General features: G+C 57.7%; 6 protein-coding genes across 6 annotated transcripts; 4 read left to right on the top strand and 2 right to left on the bottom strand.

Annotated features, from left to right (window-relative positions):
• Positions 1 to 679: 679 nt before the first annotated feature.
• Positions 680 to 1072, top strand: DCS_02971 (NADH:ubiquinone oxidoreductase 6.6kD subunit; the record flags this gene model as incomplete). The annotated part of the gene is made up of 4 exons (XM_040800296.1): positions 680 to 692; positions 747 to 782; positions 846 to 961; positions 1019 to 1072. 4 exons carry the CDS (start codon positions 680 to 682, stop codon positions 1070 to 1072), a joined length of 219 nt encoding a protein of 72 aa, XP_040661179.1.
• A 243-nt stretch (positions 1073 to 1315) lies between these two features.
• Positions 1316 to 3429, top strand: DCS_02970 (uncharacterized protein; the record flags this gene model as incomplete). The annotated part of the gene is made up of 4 exons (XM_040800295.1): positions 1316 to 1711; positions 1788 to 1848; positions 2321 to 3048; positions 3106 to 3429. The coding sequence occupies 4 exons, from the start codon at positions 1316 to 1318 to the stop codon at positions 3427 to 3429; spliced, it is 1509 nt and encodes a 502-aa protein (XP_040661178.1).
• Positions 3430 to 3843: 414 nt separating this feature from the next.
• DCS_02969 (26S proteasome subunit RPN7) lies at positions 3844 to 5580 on the bottom strand (the record flags this gene model as incomplete). Its single annotated transcript, XM_040800294.1, has 4 exons — positions 3844 to 4089; positions 4152 to 4913; positions 5006 to 5286; positions 5349 to 5580. The coding sequence occupies 4 exons, from the start codon at positions 5578 to 5580 to the stop codon at positions 3844 to 3846; spliced, it is 1521 nt and encodes a 506-aa protein (XP_040661177.1).
• Positions 5581 to 10171: 4591 nt separating this feature from the next.
• On the top strand, positions 10172 to 14625 carry DCS_02968 (Transcription factor; the record flags this gene model as incomplete). Its single annotated transcript, XM_040800293.1, has 7 exons — positions 10172 to 10489; positions 10893 to 11168; positions 11209 to 11491; positions 11564 to 12302; positions 12385 to 13020; positions 13085 to 13469; positions 13540 to 14625. 7 exons carry the CDS (start codon positions 10172 to 10174, stop codon positions 14623 to 14625), a joined length of 3723 nt encoding a protein of 1240 aa, XP_040661176.1.
• A 1989-nt stretch (positions 14626 to 16614) lies between these two features.
• Positions 16615 to 17253, top strand: DCS_02967 (uncharacterized protein; the record flags this gene model as incomplete). Its single annotated transcript, XM_040800292.1, has 1 exon — positions 16615 to 17253. The coding sequence occupies one exon, from the start codon at positions 16615 to 16617 to the stop codon at positions 17251 to 17253; it is 639 nt and encodes a 212-aa protein (XP_040661175.1).
• Positions 17254 to 19757: 2504 nt separating this feature from the next.
• On the bottom strand, positions 19758 to 22266 carry DCS_02966 (uncharacterized protein; the record flags this gene model as incomplete). Its single annotated transcript, XM_040800291.1, has 5 exons — positions 19758 to 20812; positions 20904 to 21228; positions 21287 to 21615; positions 21821 to 21843; positions 21908 to 22266. 5 exons carry the CDS (start codon positions 22264 to 22266, stop codon positions 19758 to 19760), a joined length of 2091 nt encoding a protein of 696 aa, XP_040661174.1.
• Between the last annotated feature and the right edge of the window lie 731 nt (positions 22267 to 22997).

The following is a 22997-nucleotide window of genomic DNA, read 5'->3' as shown; positions in this document are numbered from 1 at the left end:
GCCGGGTTGGAGACGCGATAGCAAGTGTGACTTGGTGGCAACAATTTTCTGAAGTTCGGACGAAGATCAGCTTAAGTTGGCACCTCGTGTATCCACTTTTGCATCACGTGATTCCCCTGAGAGTTCGGACAAGCAGCATCATCACCAGCTCCCAAAGGAAGCTGTCAGGAATGATCAAACAGAATGGAAGTATGCATTGGGATTACCTCTTTAAGTTTCTCCTGTTGAATGTACGTATGAGTTCATGTTTTCTGTTATGTGCAGTATGTACATGTTTTCCAAGTGGATAAGCTTGCTTTCATTCATACATCAACTGCCTAAGTATAGCTAGCCAAGACTGAGTTGTAGAGCACGGTCCGTACGTACTTGGAAGTTTGCCAAATGCATGGCTCATCTGTCCTATGAAAGAGTGCTTCAATTTCATTACACAATGTGGCAGATAACTACACGCCAATTCAGGCAATTTTTTTTTAAAGTAGAATATATCAATATGAATTTTGTCGCGTCATAAGGGAACCGTCAATCAGAAAGAAATCCAGGGTAGGTTTACGGAGTACTGTACGGCCAATAGACATGAAGTCCGCCATTACATAATCACGACGGAGATCCCAAGGTTCATTGCCAGCATCACGACTGAGTCTTCACCAAACCACATCAGCCGCCAGCTGCCACCGTTACCATGGCGCACCTCAGTACGACCCTCTCCATCCGGGGAATCAAGATCAATTGCTGACATACCACGGCAGACGTCAAGCCGGACCCGGCTCTCCTCAAGCTCCAGGGTGGGTGCTTTGCTTCACTTTGTCCCCGAATCTTGGACGACCGCGCCATCTAACTCAACGCAGCAATGAACAAGAGCCGACATCACCACTTCCGATGGACGCCGCGAACAGCTAGACTCTCCATTCTGTACGTGGCGGTGATCCCGGCAATCTTCGGGTACGTCGCGTACAAGACAGACGTAAGTGACGGTATTTTGGTGGTGGAATTGGACTCGGAGCTGACGACGGTTGTTCAGGGGTTGTGGGATCTGCGTGGCAAGCGAAAGGGAGACACCATCTACGAGCGATGAATGACGAGCAGGAAGGCGAAAGCTTTGTACATATCAGCCGGCGAATAGGATCAATTCGTGAAAGCACAGTACGCCTCGTATCGCCACAAAAGCCTGGTCTTGGGGTATATATTGAAACGCTGTCGCTGTCGATTTTCATTGTCGGAATATCTCAAATCACCATCTGCCTCCCCTCGGCCTCTTTGCCGGCGCGCCGGGCAATGTCTCACCCCGTTTCCACTCCCCCGTCAGCAACGCGTCTTCATGTGCCTCCCTCCATGTGACTCGGCCACCACGGCCGCCACGGCCGAGCAAGCTGCGAGGGGCGCGGCCGTCTCCCATGCTCATGCCTATGCCGATACCCGTACTCATGCTGGTCCGCCTCAGGCCCGATGCGGGCGCTACGGACCCGTCCGACAGCGGCGGAAGGACGGCGCAAGAGACGAAGTCGCCGATGACGAAGCGGGCATCGCCCAAGGTCCTCCCGACTTCATCCCTCGCGCTCGTGTCCCCCAACTCGGACGTCTCCGCCCCGGGGCCCCCGTGGCCGATGATGATGCTACCCAGGTCCTTGACCGCGTACCGGACCGGTGTGTTTGGCAGGGCGCCGCGAAGGTCCGGATAGACAAGCTGGAAGGCCAGCCTCGTGCCAACGGCCGGGTACGGAAGAGCCGACGGGTTCGCTGCGGCGAGCTCCATGGCGAGCTCTTTGAGTGTGCAGTTGGTCCACGTATAGATGGAGACGTGCGGAGGGAGGGACGGCGATGCGAACTCTTCGGGCCTGGTTCAGGGTTTGTGTAAGTACGAGCCAACATCGCCGCATGCGTTTCAGTCGGACAGAGGTGGAAAGCTACCGGTGGAAGGCCCCCGTTCGGTAGAAGAGTTGCAAGAGAAACGGCGGGGGGGGTTCGCGGTCGCTGTACTCTGCGTCGGAAGACATTATTGTAGCCTTATTCCTGAGATCTTTCCAGGGCTCTGTCTGCCTGCGTGCTCTTTGGAGATGATACGCATCGAGACGATACGCATCGAGACGGGTGGTTGTAAGTTGCCCCGAGCGAGGTTAGCTCGGCCTTGGCTTTGGCATAGTTTCTCCGGCATATACCCGCAATCGATAGCTACGGTACCCCCACGGCGATCGACTTTCTAAGATCATCAGTGACAGCTTGCCTCCAACAGTACCAACCAATACCTGCCTACCGATCTACCTATCGATGCATGCCTGAAGACTGTCTACTTTTCCATACTTGCACTCGCACTGCGCCTGAAAAGGCATATCCGCCATGGATTTTGCCGCCCTCATGAGCAAAGAGCTCGCCAAGGCCAAGGCGCCGGCCGCAACGGGTAAAAAGTTCCTCAAGCGCGCCGAAATCGAGGCTGAGCGCGAGGCGACCTACGCGACCGAGCAAAAAGCTCTCGAGGCCGAGCGTGAGTCGAAAGCAGCGGCGAAGCGCAAGCGCGAGGAGGAAGCGGCGGCCGAGAACGCAACCCGCGAGGAGAGGCGCCGTAGGCTCGCCGAGGAGTCACGACGGCGCCGCGAAGAGCAGGAGGCCGAGGAGGAGCGCGCCCGGAGGAAGCGCCTCGGCCTACCGGAGCTGAAGAAGACGTCGAAAGACGACGCAGGCGGTGACGCAGACGCCGGCGGAGAAGACTTACCGGACGAGGAGCTCGTGGACCGTCTGCGTGGGCTAGGGCAGCCGGCAATCCTCTTTGCAGAATCTCACGCAGCGCGGCTGCGACGGTATAGGAAGTTAACGACGATCTTAACCAAGGGACCCATACCGACGACGTTGATACTTGTCGAGGAAAAAGACATGCTGCTCGACGGCAAGGTGCCGACGGACCTGACGGGCCGCCAATGGCTGTTCCGGCAGCTCGCAAGCTACTTCACGATGGTCCTCACCGCGTACGAGCGGGCGATGGAGGCGGAGAAAAATGAGACGACGGCTAGCAAGACGGCATACAACGCCATGGTGCAGACGAGGGAAAACATGAAGCCGGTAGGTCGGCACTCTCTCTTCGGCCACCCGAGCATTCGCTAACTTGGCCATGGGCAGCTCTTTCGCAAATTCGAAAGCGGCGACCTCGACGAGACGCTGATCGAGCCCATCGTCGAAATCGTCCAGGCGATACAGCAGCGGCGCTACGTCGATGCCAACAACGGTTACCTGCGCCTCAGCATCGGCAAGGCGGCCTGGCCCATTGGCGTAACCATGGTCGGCATTCACGAACGTAGCGCGCGGGAGAAACTGCACGACGGCGCCAAGGGTCACGTCATGGGCGACGAGGTTACGCGGAAATTTCTCCAGAGCATCAAGCGCTGTCTCACGTTTGCCCAGGTTCGCTGGCCACCCGAGGACTTGAGGCAGCTGATGGGATGAGAGACGGATGGGGGCGATTTCTGGAGCGGCATGGGCAGGAGGCAGCTGGTACGATGGTTCGCGCAGCAGCACATGCGCTCTGCTCTGTAGAGATGAACGATGACCGCACGAGAGACGAGATACCCGCCAACTAGGACACTATTTTCATATTGCGCATTCATGCCACCCTGCTCGAGCAAGCCCGAAACGGTGGCTTCGGTGCAGGCAGGTGGGGATAAAATCCGGCCGTAGCATCGCACGCCCCGGGTGTTTTGTCTTTTTCCATGCACCATTGTCGAAATTGAAAGGCAGATGCCGTCGGTTCGCCGCTGCTCGATTCGGCCATCCTGCCAACGCCGAGCTCTGCCCAAGGTCAAGACTCGGCGGACAGTCGAGTGGCAGTGTTGCCCACACTACGCATGCACCGCGCAGGCGTCAACCGTAGCTTTCGACGGCACCGGCTTCTGCAGGCAGGGGGCGACCGTCCTCGTCGAACAACGCATCGCTGGGACGCAAGCCCAGCGTGTAGTCATGGTTAGCCTTGCCGACGATTTCGAGGCCCGCGGCGACGAGGTTTATGCGTCGCAGACGCTCCTTGGCCTCTTCCTCGTACCCGCGTGCGACCTCGAGAGCCTCCTTTTGCATCTCGGCTCGTTGGTCGGGGCGAACGGCGACGAGAAGCTAGAGGAACGAGGTCAGCTGACGGGTGCCACGGATTAGAGGCATGGGAAAGGGGCGCGAACCCTGTCCTTGGCGTCGATGCGGGCCATCAAGGACCCATCTCGGATCATGCCGATGAGCTCGGGCTCGATGGACTCACCGTCCCGGCCAAAGGCAGCCTCGAGGCTCTCGATGGAGACGCGGGAGAAGGGTGCAAAGTACTGGATGATGCATTTGGTCCGGATCCGGGAGTAGAGGGTGGGAAGGTGGTCGTGCAGGTGTATGTCGAGCAGGTAGTCCGGGCGAGCGGCGTCGAGGATGGACAGACAGCTCGCGTAACGGCCATTGACGAAGAAGCTTACGGCTCTGCGGATGTGGGGCTCGTTCTCCAGAAAGATGCGGAAGCCTTGATTGTCGAGGACGCGCAGCTGCAGATCCCGCCTGTCCATGGTGGCGAGGGCGGTCAGCGCACCGTAGATGGCGACATCATTAGAGCTCGCAACCTCGGCATAGACGGCCGGCGACGTGGACGAGTCGGCGCGGAGAAGATGCTCCGCGGCGGTGGCATAGGCGGCCATGCTCATGTAGGCGATGCCGGACAAGATTTTAGGATAGACGTTGGCGGAGTCATTGTCATCGGCGTTGGGTATGTTGAGAATCTTGGAAACGTTGGAGATGACCATGTTCCAGTCCTTGCGCTGGAGCGATACGATGGCGAGGCGTATGCCGCAGTCGACGATGTGCTTGGTCGACGTGGCATCCTGACGCATGCGAGCGTAGGCGTCGGATGCTTCGGTGAGCCTGCCGATGCTTTCGAGGTGTCTGCCGAGATCCTGGTTGCCCATCTGCCGTCCCGTCGTCAGCTAGGTGGTTCGGTGACGGGATGGACGTCGGCCAGGCGCTCGGCTCGGCGGTCCAGATATGCGCCTGGACTTACCCGAATGCTCTCTTTGATCATGTTGCTCTTGTACCGTTTGAGCTCCGACTCGAGTCGGGCAGTCTCGACGCGGTTGTCCGCCTCGGTTCGTTCCACCCAGCTGGCATCCCATGCAGCCTCGGGCTCGTCAGGAGCCGCAGCCCTGATGGATTCCCATGCCTCCTGGTAATGTGCGATATTCGATGCCTTCTTGGCCTCGGCGACGGCTGCCTTGAGGGCCTCGACGCAGAGCGGCACGCAGGTCTTTCCGATGAAAAGGAGACGGTCGAAGCGGGTGCGGCCTAGGATGGGGCAGACGGGTAAGCTCGGGTCGGCGTGGAGAAGGGGAGACGGGCGAACGTACCTAGGTAGTTTTGAATGTAGAGCTCGATGTCGAGCTTGGGCTGCGCTGGGCGAGGCATGTGCGTCAGCGGCGAGGAATGATGAAGCAAGGCGTGAGACGAGGCAGGAGAGGTGTTGTTGCCGCCGCCGTCCCTGCATGCGTGGTTGGCAGGGAAGCATTGAGGAGGAATGGAGGTAGGTAGACAGTCAGAAAGCAACCGCCGTGCACTTGCCTTGGACGACGACACCGCCATGCTCGTTCGCCTGGGCGATGAAGTTGATGATGGACTGGGAAGCAGCCATGTCTCGATCGACGCCGCCTTGGGCACCAGTCTGTGGGAGCTGGACCTATGCGGCTACGAGCATGCGTAGAGGCAGCCTCGTGACGGCCTGCGATGCCACTGGACTTGTTCGATCATGTATGGATGCACTGAGTTGCATGGATTCGTGGAGCGGGTGCACTGCGGGCGGCCAGCAAGTGAGGTCACAGGTGCACAAAGGTCGAAAACGAGGGGCAGCTATTAATTATTACCGAGCCCAGTTTGGCGGGGGCGCGCGGGGTTCCAAGCACAGCACACCAACAGTAGGCAAAGATGTAAGTAAGTAGGCGTCGAGAGAGCACAATGCCAACGACATGGATTCTCACGACGATGAACAAAGTCGGTGGACGTCGACAACGGCCAACGTAGTAGCCAGGGGTATCCAATGGTAGCAGACGAGCCGGTACTGCGATGGAACTCCACGTAACTTTGGCGTCGGTGATGCTGGGAATTAGGCCTTTGACATTGGTACACAAGTACTGTACATGTTGTCTGCAAGTACGGGGTACTAATATTAAGTAACTGCAGATACTAACACAAGTACACTGCAATAAGTACAAGTACGGAGTAAGACCTTGGACATCATATTTCTGCCGGAGGCTTTCACCGCCTTGCCCAACTCGGTGTGCACATAACACAACATGTGCAGTAATATTACTCATGCTGTACTCCGTACTCCGTACAGTAATAGTAATGTATACTTACTTCCGTATGAAGTTGTACATTGTGCTGTTCGCACGACAATGGGTATTATTTAATATACTCATTGCCCTGTTAATAATACATGTACTCCATACTAATACCAAGGCGGCTGACTATCAGTACGGAGCACAGCAAGTGTTCAAGTAGAAGTATTAATACGGCGTGTGTGTACTGTACAGTACCTCGGTGCATACGCCATACAAATACTTAAGCAAGTGCTGCAGCAGGTACGGAGTAATACTTGCTGGTTTAATGGAACAGGCGCTGCTAGTATGGAGCTGTTATTCGTGCCCTCTGTACTCCGTACAGTGCACATTCCGTCACTTGCACGTACGGACAGCAGATGATAATCCCACCAATGCAACACGAACAGTTCCTCCCATCGACCGACTTCACGTTGGCGCCCATGAGCTTCTAGCGTCCCTCTGGAGGGACAAAGCTTGTGCCCGTTTCTCGAGGCCACCTACGTACTATTCCTTGCACCTACCTCTAGCGGGTTAGTCGCTACCAACCACGCGGTGCGCACCTGGAACGTACGAGCGAGACGGCGCCCAAGTCCTGACTAGTGTCGCACCTCGGACGAAGCCTCGGCAACTTCGTCCCGTACTTGGGGCCATTCCCGTAAGCCAAAACGCCCGCTGGACGAGTCCGTTGTACGACCGACAGACGGATGGCACTGGCAGGATTCGGAGGCTCGGCTGCCGATCACACCCTCTCGAGCGCTCGAATCGACGGAATCGTGTTCGTTGGAGCGTAGGAAGTTTCGATTCGACAGATGGGCGTCCATTTTGACGGCTTTTGGACCTACACCTGCGCCGGCGCCTCCCCCCCAAAGATGGCAGGCTCGGCTTGCCAGAGACTTCGCTGCAGGTAAGACAGAGAGACCTGGGAGGTGACACAGCTGCACAGCCTCCTAGGTTCAATGATTGAGGAGGATGGGATGGATGGGATAGGAAGGGATCGCTGCTGTTTGTCGCAAGCACGCGGCAGCGGGCATCTTCGGCTCTCGCAGTCGACCAGCCGTGCACTTGAAACGAGGAGGAGTTCCAATCGCCACGGCTTTTTTTTCCCGAGGGGGCAAGAACGGAGGATACAGCTGGCCGATTTGTTATCTCCGAGCTTCTGCACTCCTGCACACACGTACATGTACGTGCTCGTACGCTCGAATGCGTCTAGCTTGCATTGCGTTGCACGCTCGTACGGCGTGCGTGAACGAGTAGACTCGACGGAGGACAGGAGAGCTGGGTCATTTGGCCTTTGCCCGTACCGATGGGAAAGCTCCATTTGGCCACTGTCACTAGAACTCAGTCTAGCAACACTCCTGGGATGTGGAAAGCGGGAGAGAGCGTGACCTACATGTACTGTACTATTACGTGGGTATCGACGACGAAGATCTCAAGGGTGGGAAGCACAGTATTCGTGGTGCACCTACTTGCAATAATGCGTACAGGCAAGGATCGCTGCCTTGAAACTTGCTTTGTCTTTGTGCTCATCTGCCAGCCAGCTGCCATGAAAGGCTTCGGGAAATGCGACCACCATGTCCTTCGCTTGGAAGCGAAAGGTATTGATTGGTATGTATCTGTCGGTACTTGTCTGTTTGTGACGCGCCAGCGCGTGCGTCATCAAGCCTTTGGAGGCGTTTGGAGTTTTGCTCGGGGGCGAGGAGAGCGAGGGAGGAATACTGTAGGTACTCGCTAGTGCCGTCTGCACCAGCACAGGCACTCCGGAATACACACACTCTGTACGTCCTTGGTACCAAGGTACTTGAGTGGCAGTGGCGGTGCGGCCATGCCACTACCCCAAACGGGCCATTTGAAAAAACATTACTGGTCCGAATACGAGCATTGCACGGAGAACTTGCCCAAGTACTAATACGGAGTACAGTAAGTAAGTATACACTAGTACCTGGCGGAGTGCGGAGTACCTCGCCGCCATATGCGCAGGACTTGCGCATGTATTTACCTACCTACAATTGCCTATCACTATTCAAGTACGGAGTACTCCGTATTTACTGAGTAGTTCCAATACGGGGGGTCATGTAATAATAATACCGGCAACCCCCAAAGCACTCCGGACTACGTGTGCTTGGATGGAGCCTCTTTGGCGGTGGTGGCTGAGAGTCGGCGTCGGATCGGACCCGTCCTGACCCTGGGTGCCGCACTGGCGCCTGCCCACCGTGCTGATGGTAGACCGCACGGAGAACTCCGAATGCCACTGATGACTGATGACGACAAGTTTGTGAGTTGGGAGAGCGACGGCCCACCGGAATATTTCCGCCCGTCCTCTTGCGGCAGTGAGATTCACCCTCCAGTCGCCGCGCAGCCTCACCGTGGTGTCGCTCAGTTTCTGCGACGTCTTTGACGTATTTTTCTTCCTTCCTCGTAGTTCATCAAGAATTATTGCGAGAAGTCGGGTTGGATTGGATCGTTGGCTGCTATCGTTTTCGGCGGTGCTGTGCGTGCTGCTCCCTTGACCGCCCCCCCGCGAACTCGTGTCGACGTAGCATTGCCATCAAGTGCTTGCGAATAAGGTAGGAATTAAGTTAAAAAATATCGTTGTATGTACAGTGCAGCATGCAAGCGTGTCACTGTACGTGTAGGGATGCTACAGCACTTGTAAGGATACTACAGCACATGTACTTGAGGATACTACAGCACATGTACTTGAGGATACTACAGCACATGTACTTAAGGATGCTACAGCACATGTAAGGATACTGCAGTACATGTAAGGATACTACAGCACAAGTGAGGATACCACAGCACAGCACATGTAAGGATACTACTTACAGTACCTGCAAGTGTTCGAGGTGCTCAGTAATATGTAAAAGTACGAGCGCACCCGCTTGCTCCCCAAGGGATGCAGCGGCAGGCAGATAGATATCTGTTCATTCAGCTGCACGCTTGTGTTGTGGAACGGAACAAAAGCGAAGGCGTCCGCAGGCCTTGTGCACACTGCCACCACCATGCTGTCGACCACCTGCCGTGCCGCCTTGCCGCCATGCCAGGAAGGTGTTTGTTTATTTCTACTGCGCTCGCTGCGTCGAATTGTCGACGAGTTCCTTCCACCTTGGCCCGCCCCCGGCTACCAATGGCTGTCCCATCTTGAGTTTGTGTGTGAGTGCTGCAAGTCACGAATCCGACCCAGAGCCATGTCAAGCATGACCGCCTCACCTCACGATGGATGGATGGGTGGGTGGAGGGATGGATTGGAGTAGGAATATCCAGAGACGCATCAAACATACGGGCGTACCGATATGGCAGCGCCTTGGAGGGAGAACGGCGCACCGATATCAGTATTCACTTTTAATGCACGCCGTCAGCAATGCCACGAATCCTCCAGCGGACGGCCAACGGATTCCTACCACCTACCATCTACCACCTACCACCTACCATCTACCATCTACCACCTACCACCTACCACCTACCACCTACCACCTACCACCTACCACCTACTATCTACTACCACCTACTACCACCTAGGTGTATATGCGCTCCCTCCACCTGGTAGTGCCAATATGTCACAAACACGTACATACCAAGTTGGTACAGGTATGCAGGTATTAATTACTGCGCGAGTGCGCACCGAACCTGGTCGGGCTTGTTTGCGCGGTTGCGACGCACACTGTGATGCTGGGTACGAGATCCTGTACGGGTATGTGTGCCGCTTGTTAGGTAATAATCCGTATACGAGTTGTTCCCCTTTTGTTTTTTAGCGACCGTCTCCCTGAACTCGTCGCACTGGGTTGGATGCCTTCTGGTAATTTTTGTTGCTTAGCGGCTAGCTTCGTCGTACTATCCATCGTACTACGCGCTGCGCTACTATGGAGCCAGCTAGGCTCGTTCCCACAGTGGACGAACGCCGAGCTGTGCTGGCCGCATCGCCGTTATTCCCGCGGCTCGACCCCTGTTGTTCGCCCGCACTGACCGAGTGCAACAGTAGCATGGTCATGGTGCTCGGTACTACGGAGAGCTTGGAACCAGTACGAGAAATTCCTGCCGTACGGAGTACGGAGTACATGCCTCGTCCTAGGTCAACCGCCGTTGTGGAGAGACGGCTGGCAGCGACACCCACTCGCTCGCCGCCCACGGCTGTCCAGGAGTCCAATCCAACCGTCCAGGAGGTCCAACCTGTCCAACCTGTCTGTCCAACCTGTCCATCTGGCCATAGCCCCGGTGCGCAGCGATTGATTTCCCAGCGCCCCGTGCCCAGCGACCAGTGACCAGCGCCCGGCCCGAACCTCTGCTGGCCTTCGATTCGTTCCCCTTGCTCCCGTCCCTTCTGTCGTGTTCCGCTCCGTCCAGCTTTGCCCTGCCCTGCCCTGCTCTGTCTGCTTTGGCACCTCCTCGCCTCGCCTCCTCTTCCCATCAAATCTCTCACTCCCCGCATCGCCATCGCACCGGCCACGCACCTGCAGTCCACATCACCACACCCAGGAGGAGATCGACTGCGCTCGTCTGATGGCCTTGCTAGGTTGAGTTGCCAGACTTTGCGGCAATTGGGACCTGCGCTGCCGCTTGGCTTCGCACCCCGGGACGTGCAAGCAACGCCGTCTTCGCCTTGATGACGCTCGGAAGAGTCGCTTCGAGCACCCATCACCCGCCCTGCACGAGAAGCATCTCGACCTCGACTTCGACGACGACGACGAAAACGACGACGACGACGACAACGACGACAACGAAGTGGACGACAACGACGAATACGACGACGACGACGACGACGACGCCGACGTAAACGTCGAGTGCAATACCATCTCGACGGCTACACCGACCCCCGCCTCCGGGTGCCTCCATATGATCGCTCCTATTCAATCACCGCTCGTACGCCCCTCTCGACGGCCCAAGGCCGACACCGTCCTAGCTCCGACCACCCGCAGCGAACGGTAACAGAATGGCTGGCGACATGTCCGACGACGACGCTAGGTCGCTGTCGGCCGGCGAGTGGCAGCTCCCCGATGCCCCTTCGCCGGCCGACAGCGTTAAATCCGACACGGAGCTCGACGACAAGAACGGCGACCCCCACGCGTCCTCGCAACCGATCCAGAAGCGACGACGAGTCACGCGCGCCTGCGACGAGTGTCGTCGCAAGAAGATCAAGTGCGATGGAAGGCAGCCCTGCACCCACTGCTCCGTGTATAGCTACGGTACGCCTCGGACGCCTCGGACGCCTCGGACCGTCCAACGCCACCCTGCGCTCGCGTGCTGACTCGATGCAGATTGCACCTACGATAAACCGTCCAACAGAAGGCGGAACCCGGCTCCTCAGTACATCGAGGCGCTCGAGAGTCGGCTGAACCGCGCCGAGACCCTCCTGCGCAAGTTCATGCCCGACGTCGACCTCACCGACCCCGGCCTCGACCCTGCCATTCAGCAGGAGTTTCACAACCGCGAGCAGGCCCGCTCGGCCGCCGCCAAGATGCGTGCCCCCTGCGAGCCGGACCCCGGCGATGCCCAGCTCACGACCATGATCGACTCCATCGGCCAGCTCGACCTCGACGACAAGGGCGGCTGGGACTTTCACGGCGCATCCTCCGGCGCCGTCTTCCTGAGACGCATGAAGGATCACTTCCGAGGCATGATGGGCCCGCCCACCAAGGTCCCCTTTCTCCCCCGGCCCGAGCGGCCCCCGGGTCTCCTGGCGTTGGACACGCCCACGCCGGCCGGCACGCCCATGTCCTCCGTTTCCCAGTACGCGGAGCTTCCACCGAAGGAGGTCGCCCGCAAGCTGTGCTACTATTCGCTCAGCTGCGCCACCTGCCTCGTCCGCATCGTCCACGTGCCCTCCTTTTACGAACGATTCGACCGCCTCTACGGCAGGCCCATCGATTCCCTCGACATGGATGACACGCGCTTCATGGGACTCGTGTACGCCGTCATCGCCCTCGGCTGCATGTACAACAACCTGGACGAAGCCAAGGCCGAGAGCGGAGCCTACAAGTCGGCAGCGGATCAAGGGTAGGCCTGACCATCCCCCCCCCCCCCCCTCCTGTGCCTCTGCTCGCCCAGGGGAGCGGACGACGAGCTGACCCTTCTCCAGGCGCAAGTATTACTCCACCGCCAGGACTCTCCTGCAGGATCTGGCCGAGTGCCGTGACATCGTCTCCCTCCAAGCCCTGCTCTTCATGATTCTCTTCCTCCAAGCGACGTCCAACCTGAACGCCTGCTACTCCTTCGTCGGCCTCGCCCTTCGGTCCGCCTTGCGCATCGGCCTTCACCGCCATCTGAGGCACGAGAAAATCGGGGCCGTCGAGCAGGAGGTGCGAAAGCGAGTCTTTTACGTCATACGGCAGATGGACATTTACGTCTCCACCATGCTCGGGTTCCCGCTCCTGCTCAGCATCGACGACGTCGATCAGCCGTATCCGTCGGAGATTGACGACGAGTACATCACCAACACGGGCATCCTGCGGCCGCCGCCGGGGACGCCGTCCTTTTTCGAAGCCTTCAACGCGCAGACGCGATTGATGGAGGTGCTGGGCAAGATCACCAAGCACGTCTATCCGCTGCAGGGCCAGAGCGGCGAGGCCGGCGGCATGTTGGGCGACAAGCCGGCGCCGACGTACCTCGTCAGCTACGCCCGAATCAGGGAGATTGAGACGGATCTGCAGAGCTGGTACGAGAGACTGCCGGAGATGTGGCGGCCAAGCGCCGACGGTCCCGTCGAGGTGGTTCGGTACGTGTAACCCCCGAGCCGCTCGGGCGGATGATGCGTCCGCGTGCAAGCTAACATAGGCCAGCGTGCGGCATCTGCTTCGCTTCGCCTACGCCCACGTGCAGCTGGTCCTGTACCGACCCTTCCTGCACTACATCTCGCCTCGGCTGAGCCAAGCGATTCAGGTGGACGAGCTGTCGTACGCCTGCGCGGCGGCGGCCATCAGCGTGTCGCGCAACATCGTGCACATCGGGCTCGAGATACGGAAGCAGCGCGTGCTGAGCGGACCCTACTGGTTCATGCTCTACACCGAGTTCTTCGCCGTCCTGTCCCTCGTCTTCTACGCGCTCGAGAACCCGGACAAGCCCGGGTCGGCGGAAGTGCTGGCCGACGCGCGCGCGGGACGACAGATGATTGCCGACTTGGCCGACAAGAGCATGTCCGCCGACCGCGTCACGAACGCGCTCAAGGTAGAAGCGACCGTCCCGTGCTCCGCCCCCTCGCGTGCCACGCTCGTCGAGTGCTGACGTGCACCCGCAGCCCCTTTTCGACCAGCTGCCCGAACGGCTGGACCAGGTCAGGACACGGCCCGTGGCGACCAAGAAGCGGCCGGCGGCGGCGGCAAATACGGCGGCCGTTCTGGCGCACCTTTCCGCGCCATCATCCGGCATGTGGACGCCGGGAGGATCCGACTTCCTCCGCAACGGCGCCATGGCGGGCACGACGTTTGGCTCGCCAAGCTCGCGAGCATCGGTTGACGCGCTGGGAAACGCGGCGGACCTCGGCTTCTCCGACGCCAGCTTCACGGCCAGCATGCACGACATGCTGTCCCTGGACCTCTCATCGCAGGCGGCATCGGACACGACGAGCACGGTGGGCTCGAGCCGTCCCATGTTCTCTTCGCAACCGATGGGCGTCCAGGCTGTGCACAACCCGTTCAACAAGCTCGACTCGCTCATGTTCCCGTCCGAGGACCCCTTTGCGTACCCCAACCAGCCGATGATGGAGCTCGGCTTCGAACCCAAGGCGGGCGGGTCCGCGGTCACGACGGTGGCGCCGGGGCAGGACGCGACATTCTTTTTTGGTGCGTCGATGGACGAGATGGGAAATCAGCTGCTGAGCCAACCCCCCCCTTACATGATGCAGCATCAGCACTTGACGATGGCGGGAAATCCGTTTGACGCGAGTAACCTCTTGGCCATCCACGCAGCACAGCAGCAGCAACAGCAGCAGCAGCAGCAGCAGCAGCAGCAACAGCAACAGCAACAGCAGCAACAGCAGCAACAACAGCAGCAGCAACAGCAGCAGCAACAGCAGCGACAGCAGCAGCAACAACAGCAACAGCAGCAACAGCTGCAACAGCAACAGCAGCAGCAACAACAACAACAACAGCAGCAGCAGCAGCAGCAACTACAACAGCAACAGCCGCAGCATCAACAGCCGCTACAACAGTCGCAGCAGGCGGCGTCGCAGCATCGCATCGGGGGCTTCTTTTCGAGCTTCCGGCGACAGCGGGCCGACCGGCAGCAGGAACGGCAGATAGAACAGATATTTACGCAGCAGGGCATGCAACCCGACTGGGGGAGTTTCTTTGGTTCTGGACGTGGCGGGTTCCAGGGAATGTGACGGGCCACCACACCACCGCATGATACCCATCTTTCATTCGTCGTCTGCATTTTGCGTCTGGGGGTCTCGTCTGAAGCGGCGGAATGGCGGGTGAGGGCAGCTGGGCCATGTCGGATTTGCGGCCGCGAAGACTTGGCATCTTGGATATCATGGGTGGAGCGTATACATGGCATGGCATGGCGTTGGCGGGAAAGATGACACATTTGCGTGGATACAGATGTAGATGGGTCTATGTTTGCATCTGCGCTGCTATTCATTCATACTTGCTATTTGTTATCATGGTCGTCGATGAATGTAGACCTTGACCGCCGCTCACGGCTAGAACGAGCCTGTTGACTTGACCTCATGGCCACGATTGGCCGAGGCCTACATGCAATTCAGATGCTTGCCGCCGCGCCTTTTCCCACATCAAGGTGCCATTGTGCCAAGACTACGGAGTAAGAAGCCGACGACGGCAGGGATGAGGCACACGCATGGTCACGTGCGCAGACAGGCACCAGACGAGGCTCGCGGAACGCATCACAGCATGGAAAACTTCGCAACAGGACTACTGTTTCCAAATAGGTCTATGCAGGCGCGGAATGGCAAACCGCTTCTCATTGGGTGGAAGCCATCTTCCATCTCATGTGCGAGGCTATAGAAGCGGGCTCGCCAATCTCTCCGAGGAGGACGCGGACGGCCTTGCAGATGAGTATTTTGAAGGCTTCCAGGACCAGGATACACTTTTTGAACTGCCCTTGACCGAGCGTAAGTGTACTGTAGGTGTACGGGAGCTTTTTACTTGTCGTGGGCCACGACGATAGCCACGAGTGTACTTAGTCGCACCCAAGTAATACATGCCGACTCGAGCGGGAGCACGACTCGTACAAGTACAGGTACGTATTGTGATGACCAAGGGCCACAGTGCTTCGTGTTCTCCGTGCAGAGTAGAGAATCAAGTTCGTGATGCGTAATGCAGGACGATGACATGGACGAGCAATGATGCGTCACGTGACGTAAAATCGAGGATGCGATGACATAATACAAGAGGGCGACCGGGAGGCCACAGAGAAGGGTGATCCTTGTACAGTAGGAGCAAGCATGACGTGCAAGTACTCGCTTACAGTATACTATACTGTACGGTGCTATGAGGCAACTTCTTGGCCTTTAGCTGCCTGTTCTACAAGCAAGTACTTGCACCTAGGCGTACTGTACTCGTCGTTCACTTGTACGTACTTGCACACTTATTACCTGCATGGAGTTGTACTTAATTACAGGGGACAAGCGCTCTTATTATACTGGACTCGCACGACTGTGAGCTTCAGCTGCGGGGCGCCATGGGGGGCGACCGTGGTTATTCGGTAGTGAATGATTTCAAGTAATGAATATTACGTACTTGCAGAGTTCTCCGTGCTTCCTACTTACATGTACCAGTACATGTTTATTCCAATTTTCGAGGTTTTCTACTCTTGCAGCAAGTAAGTACTTGTATCTGCGTGCACTTGCAGGTCAACTGCTCCTACTGTAGTTGTGCATAATGTACATACAAGTACCAGTCAAGATGCATCAAGTCCTCCTGTACGGAGTACTCCGTACTTGTACAGCACAGTGCAATACTTGTACATGCACTGCCATATTCTCGGAGTTTTCTTCGACCAGGTGCGGAGTAATAATACTTGCAATTTGTAAGTACGAACATGTAGTTGTACATGTACTTATAACGTACTTAATTATGTGCTTGCAGCAAGTACTTACAGTACAGAGCCCATGGGGATATACTGGGCCCTTGTATAATATAGTACTTAGGCCACACCTACAGTACTCCGTACAAGTACGGTACATGTGCCGTAAGGTGAGTGTACTTAGATGTACATGGTCGTTCTCTCGTGGTACAAGATTCATATAAGTGAAGCCTCCAGCCTACCTGCCTCGCTACTATCCATCATCCCGCAGCAAAAAAACACTCCTATTCTCATCTCTTCTCATCCATTCTCATACTCATCTTCCACAATGAAGTTGGCAACGGCCATTTCTTTCATTGCCATTGCTGCCACGAGCGTCAATGGCATTCGAACCAGACCTATTCGCGCTGCCCCCGTCGAACTCGAGGATGCAACGATGGATTCGGCAACGCTAGAGGCCCTTCGTGTCTCCAATAAGATAATCGCAGATGCTCATGTGTCCCTGGCCAGTTTCGAGCAAGCATTTCTGGAGGTGGCCGAACCCATGTACCACAGGGTTCTGAAAAAGGACCTCCTCAAACAGAGGTTCACGAGCGCCCGTGAAAAGGGCAAGGCGGCTGTGCGGGCGGCTTCGCGGTTGCGGCTGGCCAATACCCATGTCGAGGACGCCGAGGATTTTGCGGATACCCTCAAGGGCTTCGAGAAAGCAGGCGACTCAGTTCTATCGGCTCTCACCCATGCAAAATCGGCCATCGTGACGAGCGGTGCTTGCGACCAGACCATGACTTCGCTGAGCGCCCTTGAGTCGACAATCCGCGGCATCGCAGCCATTCTTTCTGATTTTTCACCCGAACCGCTCCAGAGAACCGTCCTCGACTCCCCCACGCCCCTTTTGAAAGTTCTCGGTCAAGGCTATGGGCGTATTGAGAAGGCGTGCGAAGGATCAGAAGCAATCCAAGAGAGCTGAGCAGGAACGGGCCGGTCGTGGGCAGAGCCACGGCTCGTACAGCCGCTCGTTTGGGAACAGAACGTGCACTGTACATGCACAGCACGTGTGTATTTACTGGGCAGATGGATTGGCATTCGTTCCGAGTCAATCCTCCTTGTACTGCAGCATTCTGTCCAATATTTGTTCGCATAGTTTTTCCGCAGAGCAGAACAATAATGATAGCAATGTAGTAATAGGCATACATACCTCTTGTGCTGTATTACTACTGTGCTCCGTACTGAAGTACTTAATTATTCGGTACCGGCACACCGTGCGGAGTACTGTACTTCCTTGTCCATGTGTTGAATGTACTGTACTGCACATGCACACGTAACAAGTGCGTCCCCCCGCTGGCCGCCATCGCCCGCCACGAACGTCGCCCGCAACGGCACGAGAGGCGCTATGGCTATGCGCTATGATGGATTCTACACGCTGTCTGCGGTAGCTGCCACGGGTAGCTTGATGCGCTGTAATGAACTCGATGCGCCATGGTCAAGCGCCATGATCGATTACACGCTGACTGCGGCACCTGCCATGCGCAGCTCGATGCGCTGTAATTGACTCGACGCCGCCGCTGCGGCTGAATGAATGTACCCTCTGCAGGTCGGTCAATGCGCTGTAATTGTGATTCGACTCACCCGCTGTAGCTGATTTCACGTACCCTCTGCAGGTAGGTCGATGCGCTGCAATCGACTCATGCGTCCGCTGTAGCGGCATGAATAGGCTCCCTGCCAGTAGGTCGATGCGCTGTAATTGTGATTCGACCCGCCCGCTGTAGCTGGCTTCACGTACCCGGCTGCAGGTATGTCGATGCGCTGCAATCGACTCATGCGCCCACTGTGGCGGCATGAGTAGGCCTTCTGTCTATAGGTGGATGCGCTGTAATTGTGATTAGCTGCAGCTGGCATCTGTACCCTCCGCAGGTAGGCCGAGGCACCGCAATCGACTCATGCGCCCGCGGCGCCTGCATGAATAGACCCTCTGCCAGTACCTCGATGCGCTGCAATCGACCGACTCGACGCGCATGCTGTAGCTCAGTGAAGATGCCCACTGCAAGCAGGTCGACGCACCGTCATCGACTCGACGTGCCTGCTGTGACTGACTTGATGTGCCCTCTCCAGTCGGTCGACGCGCCGGAGTTGACGGGGACTATCCTTCACCGTCCGTGGGCACCAGTTCGAATCTGGCATTCTCCTTCATATTTGCCTCGAATCTTGTCTCTACCATCGGGTGCTTCTAGCCGGCAGGCCAAAGGACGAGGTGGAGCAAATCGATCATGTTGGACGCAGCACCATGGAATTCCGAGGAAAGCTGGGATGACAACGTCCGCCACGCGCCGGAAGCACCGACGGATGATGGACGGAAAGACGTGGATTCCTGGACAGAGATGCACCAAAAGAGATGCACGAGAGAAAGGGACGGCGAGATGATGAGAAACCGGCAGTTAAAAGTCCAGACCTGGCTCTGCCGTGAGAATGAGATATATGGGAGATATATACATGTAGCATCAACTGCATGGCTCCGCCATGGCCAACTTTCAGCGTTTGCATGTGCAGATGGCGGTACGCTGCATGCGAAAAGCTCGTCTATGCTGCTGCCTGAGAAGACTGGATAGTAAGTCATCTGCCATGCCAATCCCCGATTCGACTTGAACCACGAACCACTCACCCATCTATCCAACCATCCAACTATCCATCCATCCTTTCATCCATCCATACTCTTGCTGCTCTGCTGCGTGAGCCGAGCCCCTTCCTATCGATCAAAGACATCGAAAGCCGAGCCGACGATGAGCCAAATCAAGTACACGGCTGGCGGTACGACCGTCGTATTGTCGGTTGTCGCCACGGCGGTATTCATCGCCGCCGCTGTCTTTCTTGTCCAGACCTGCAAGAACTGGCTGGCCAGGCGTCGGCGACCAAGCGTCCCCGATGAAGAGTCGCCCGCCTCGGTTGCTGCAGCCCACCACTATGCCGACCTGGCCGAGCACGCCAGTCGGTTTGGCAGGGGACGAAGCCAAAGGTGAACGTCCAAGGCGAATGCGGCGAGTCGGACCGTCGACTCGCTCCCAAGTGGCGAATTCCGACATCGACGGACTGACGGTGGAGGCCCCAGCCCAAAGGTGAACCCGAGCCTGACTGGTGCTTGCCCGCTTCCCTTCTTAATCATGCACTGATATGCGACAAAGCTCAGGTTAGACCATGCTGGAGTGGCCGGCTAGATAATCGACGAGTTCGTTCGCGTCGGATCGGACTTGGCGTCACCCCCGCATCGGCGGCGCACGTAAACGTACGACCCGACTGCTCTTCTTCTTCATTAAGATTACATCATGGCCAGAGGTCCGTCTTGCCTTTTCGCGGGCCCCCGACCCCCCCCCATCGTGCTGCGCAGAGAGGTGATTCTCACGCGCTCGGGGCCGTACCCGCCTGCCCCCCTTCTCCGTCGCTCGTCTGTCGTGCCTGGGCGCGCCGACGGCCGCCCAAGCCCTACTGGGCAACCTCGCCCTTCTCTCCGGCGTCGTCGCTGACGACCTTGGCGTCGAGCTCGTGCTCCTCGTCCTCGTCCTTGTGGCCCATCTCGCCCTCCCAGCCGTTCTCGACCAGGAAGGCGCGGAAGCGGTCGTCCTCGTGGCTCAGATCCTCGCCCGTCAGAGCCGGGATGAAGAAGTAGGTGACGATGACGCCGACGACGCCGCAGATGGCGGCGATGATAAACGTCCACCGCTTGCCGAGGTTTTCCTGGATCGGCCGGAAGGCCTGGGTGCCGACGGCGGCGCCCGTCTTGCCGATGGCGGCGCTGAGGCCGTAGCAGGTGCCCCGGACGCTGGTCGCGTAGCTCTCCGACGAGATGAGGCCGAGCATGTCGCCGGGGCCGAGGTTTCCGGAGCTTTGCATGAGGCCGTAGAAGATGACGAAGAGGGGCGTGATGGTGACGATCTTGTCGTACGAGAGGCCGATGACGAGGCCGAAGACGAGGTAGCCGGAGAAGCCGAGCATCATGACGTTCTTGCGGCCGAGACGGTCGCAGAGGAAGGCGCCGAGGAAGACGCCGGGCAGGGAGATGGCGCCGAGGAGGAGCTGCCACTCGGCCGTGTTGCGGAGCATGTTCTCCGACGCCGTGTTGACGACGCTCGAGATGATGGTGCCGGAGAAGATGCCGTTCGGGTAGGTGACGAAGTCGTAGAGGAACCAGGCGCCGCAGGTGCCGATGAGCCTCCTCCAGTAGAAGCGGCCGACGAGACCGTAGGGGACCTTGCGCTTGATGGCGCTCTTGCGGTAGAGCTTCGAGTTGAGCATCCGCACGCGGAAGTAGAAGATGGTGAGGGGCAAGACGACGCCGATGCCGAAGCAGACGCGCCAGACGGCCGTCAGGTTGTTGTTACCAAAGGCCGAGAGGACGATGAGGAAGGTCGAGACGGCGAGGGGACCGCCGAAGGAGAGGGGCAGGTTGGTGACGAGGATGAAGATGGGCCCTCGCTTGCTCGGCGCGTGCTCGTTGGCCGCCTCCGAGGTCGACGTGCTCGCGGCCGGGTACTCGCCGCCTTGCGCGCCGGAAAGGTCAGCACGAACAAGGCCGAGAGTCGGGGCTCGGGAGATGGAAGGGGGGAAAGAGTGCAAGGGGTGGAGGCGTACCGGCACCGAAACCGACAATGCCCCTCGCGACCGTCAACATCCAAAACATGCCGTTGATGGTGACGCCGTGCGAGGCCGTCGCGAGGATGCCGCCAAAGACGATGAGCAGGGTGGTGGTGATGATGGCCACCTTGCGGCCCATGTAGTCGCAGGTGAGGCCGATGACGACCTGTCCGAGGATCTCGCCGACGAGCAGCGCGTTTGAGACGCGCGTGCTGACCGAGGACGTGTACTCGTCCCTGTACTCCCTCCGGAAGAGGACGTTAATCATGGTCATCAGGTGGTTCTGGTACCCGTCGGAGACGAGGGCGAAGCCGGAGCAGAACTGCCACGGTCTTGGGTCAGTCGACGCATCTAGTCGTCGGGGGGTTGGTTGCACGCACGATGGTGAAGACGGCCGACAGCGACTCGCGCTTCCGCCTCACCGCAACCTCCTGGACCGGGACGGCGTCGACGTCGGGCTCGGAATCGAGGTGAACGCTGCTGCGAACGGCGAGCTCGTGGCCTGCGGCGGCATCCTGCTCGGCCGTCACCGCCACGATGCTCTTTTCGTTCTCGCCTGCCTTTTGCTCCATGGTGCTCGTTGGCGGCTGCTCAGGCTGCTCGAGGGGGAAGCGAGAGAGGGATGAGGCTGTCGAGTTCGAGGCCTGATATTCCGACTCGACCGAGGACGCGCGAACGGTTCGTCCGACGGCAGGTTTCGACGCGCGACCTGATATATATGTGCATCATAACGTGCCTGCTCGTGCGAGTGCAGCAAACGACACGCACCGCGCTGCACCGAGCCCATGTGCCGTAAACGTAACTCGTTCGCGGACGCGCATATAGCACATGGACAGGGCCATGGCCAGGCAAGCACGCAGTCGCATCTGCGCACATCCGCCCAGCTGCACTGGTCAATCATGTGCGGCACTCACCCATGGAATCCACGATCCTTCGGCTGGTTGCGACCCTCTCGGACCCTGTCGAGACTCGTGGGCCCCCCATACCCCATACATACTCACGCCTCGCCCCAGGTGCGTTCTGCGAAGTGGACGAGGATGCCCTCTCGTCCAATGTGCCTCTGCGGGACAGGGATGGACCGATTGGCCACTCTCCACACAGAGTCCACATGGCGAGTGGACGGGTCCAAGCACGAGTAAGGCAGCTTGTCGACCGGAAGCACGACGGTCCCTGAAGCTGAAAAAAGGGCGTCGTGGCGGGCGTCGTCGTCCAAGTCCACCTTCACGCGACGGCAACATTTTTTCGCCCTCGCCTGTCCACTCGATCCAATGCCGTCGGCGACGCGGGGCGGGGCAAGGCTGCCGCGGGAGGTTGCCCCGGACGGCTGCCATGGAGCCGACGGATGGATGGATTCGTCCATGTTGGCCTCGCGTTTTGTTTGTGCTTGAACGCATCGATGTGCTGTTTTGTTTCCCTTGCTGGGGATGGAAAAGGTTACGGGATGCTGAGTCCGTCTCTCTATGGGAGGGGGTGGATCCGATCCTCCCATGGCTGCGCTTGCCAGTTTCTTCACCGACTGTCAGTAATGCGTACATGTACGGCACAGTCGGCGCAGAGCTGTGAGTGAAAGCAAGTACCTGTACTTGGCACCTCTACACCGACAGTACTCGAGTAGTACGTGTTGGAGAATTGATTCCTAAGGCAATTACTTGTACTTGTGCTTGGGAAAACTACTTGTCCTTACAGAGGTTTACTTACATGTACTTGCAGTACTGTGCTCACGGAGTACATGTATGGAGTAATTACGGAGTACGGAGTAATAATCTACGAATAATTAGTTACTGCTGGTACATGCCAACATGTACCCATTCAAGTGCAAGTACTTACTTGCTCTACTCCGTACGTCGCCGCACAAACACCGCTTCGGAGTCCTTGCGGTATACGAGAACTCCGCCGAGATGCCTACCAGGCAGTGCTTACTCGTGGTATGAAGTACTGTAAGTAAGTACTTTAGTGCAAATACACTTACTCTGTATGATAATACTGTCGGGAGTACAACTAGGTGTACGTAGTATTGTGTCGTGTATTGCCTTGTTATTAATATGAAGGCGTAGCAAGGTGCAAGCATGTACTTGCATATTGCTCGGTACT

Source organism: Drechmeria coniospora, chromosome 01 (assembly GCF_001625195.1).
Source record: "Drechmeria coniospora strain ARSEF 6962 chromosome 01, whole genome shotgun sequence".
Lineage (NCBI taxonomy): Eukaryota > Fungi > Ascomycota > Sordariomycetes > Hypocreales > Ophiocordycipitaceae > Drechmeria > Drechmeria coniospora.
This window is presented reverse-complemented; position numbering and strand designations above follow the sequence as displayed.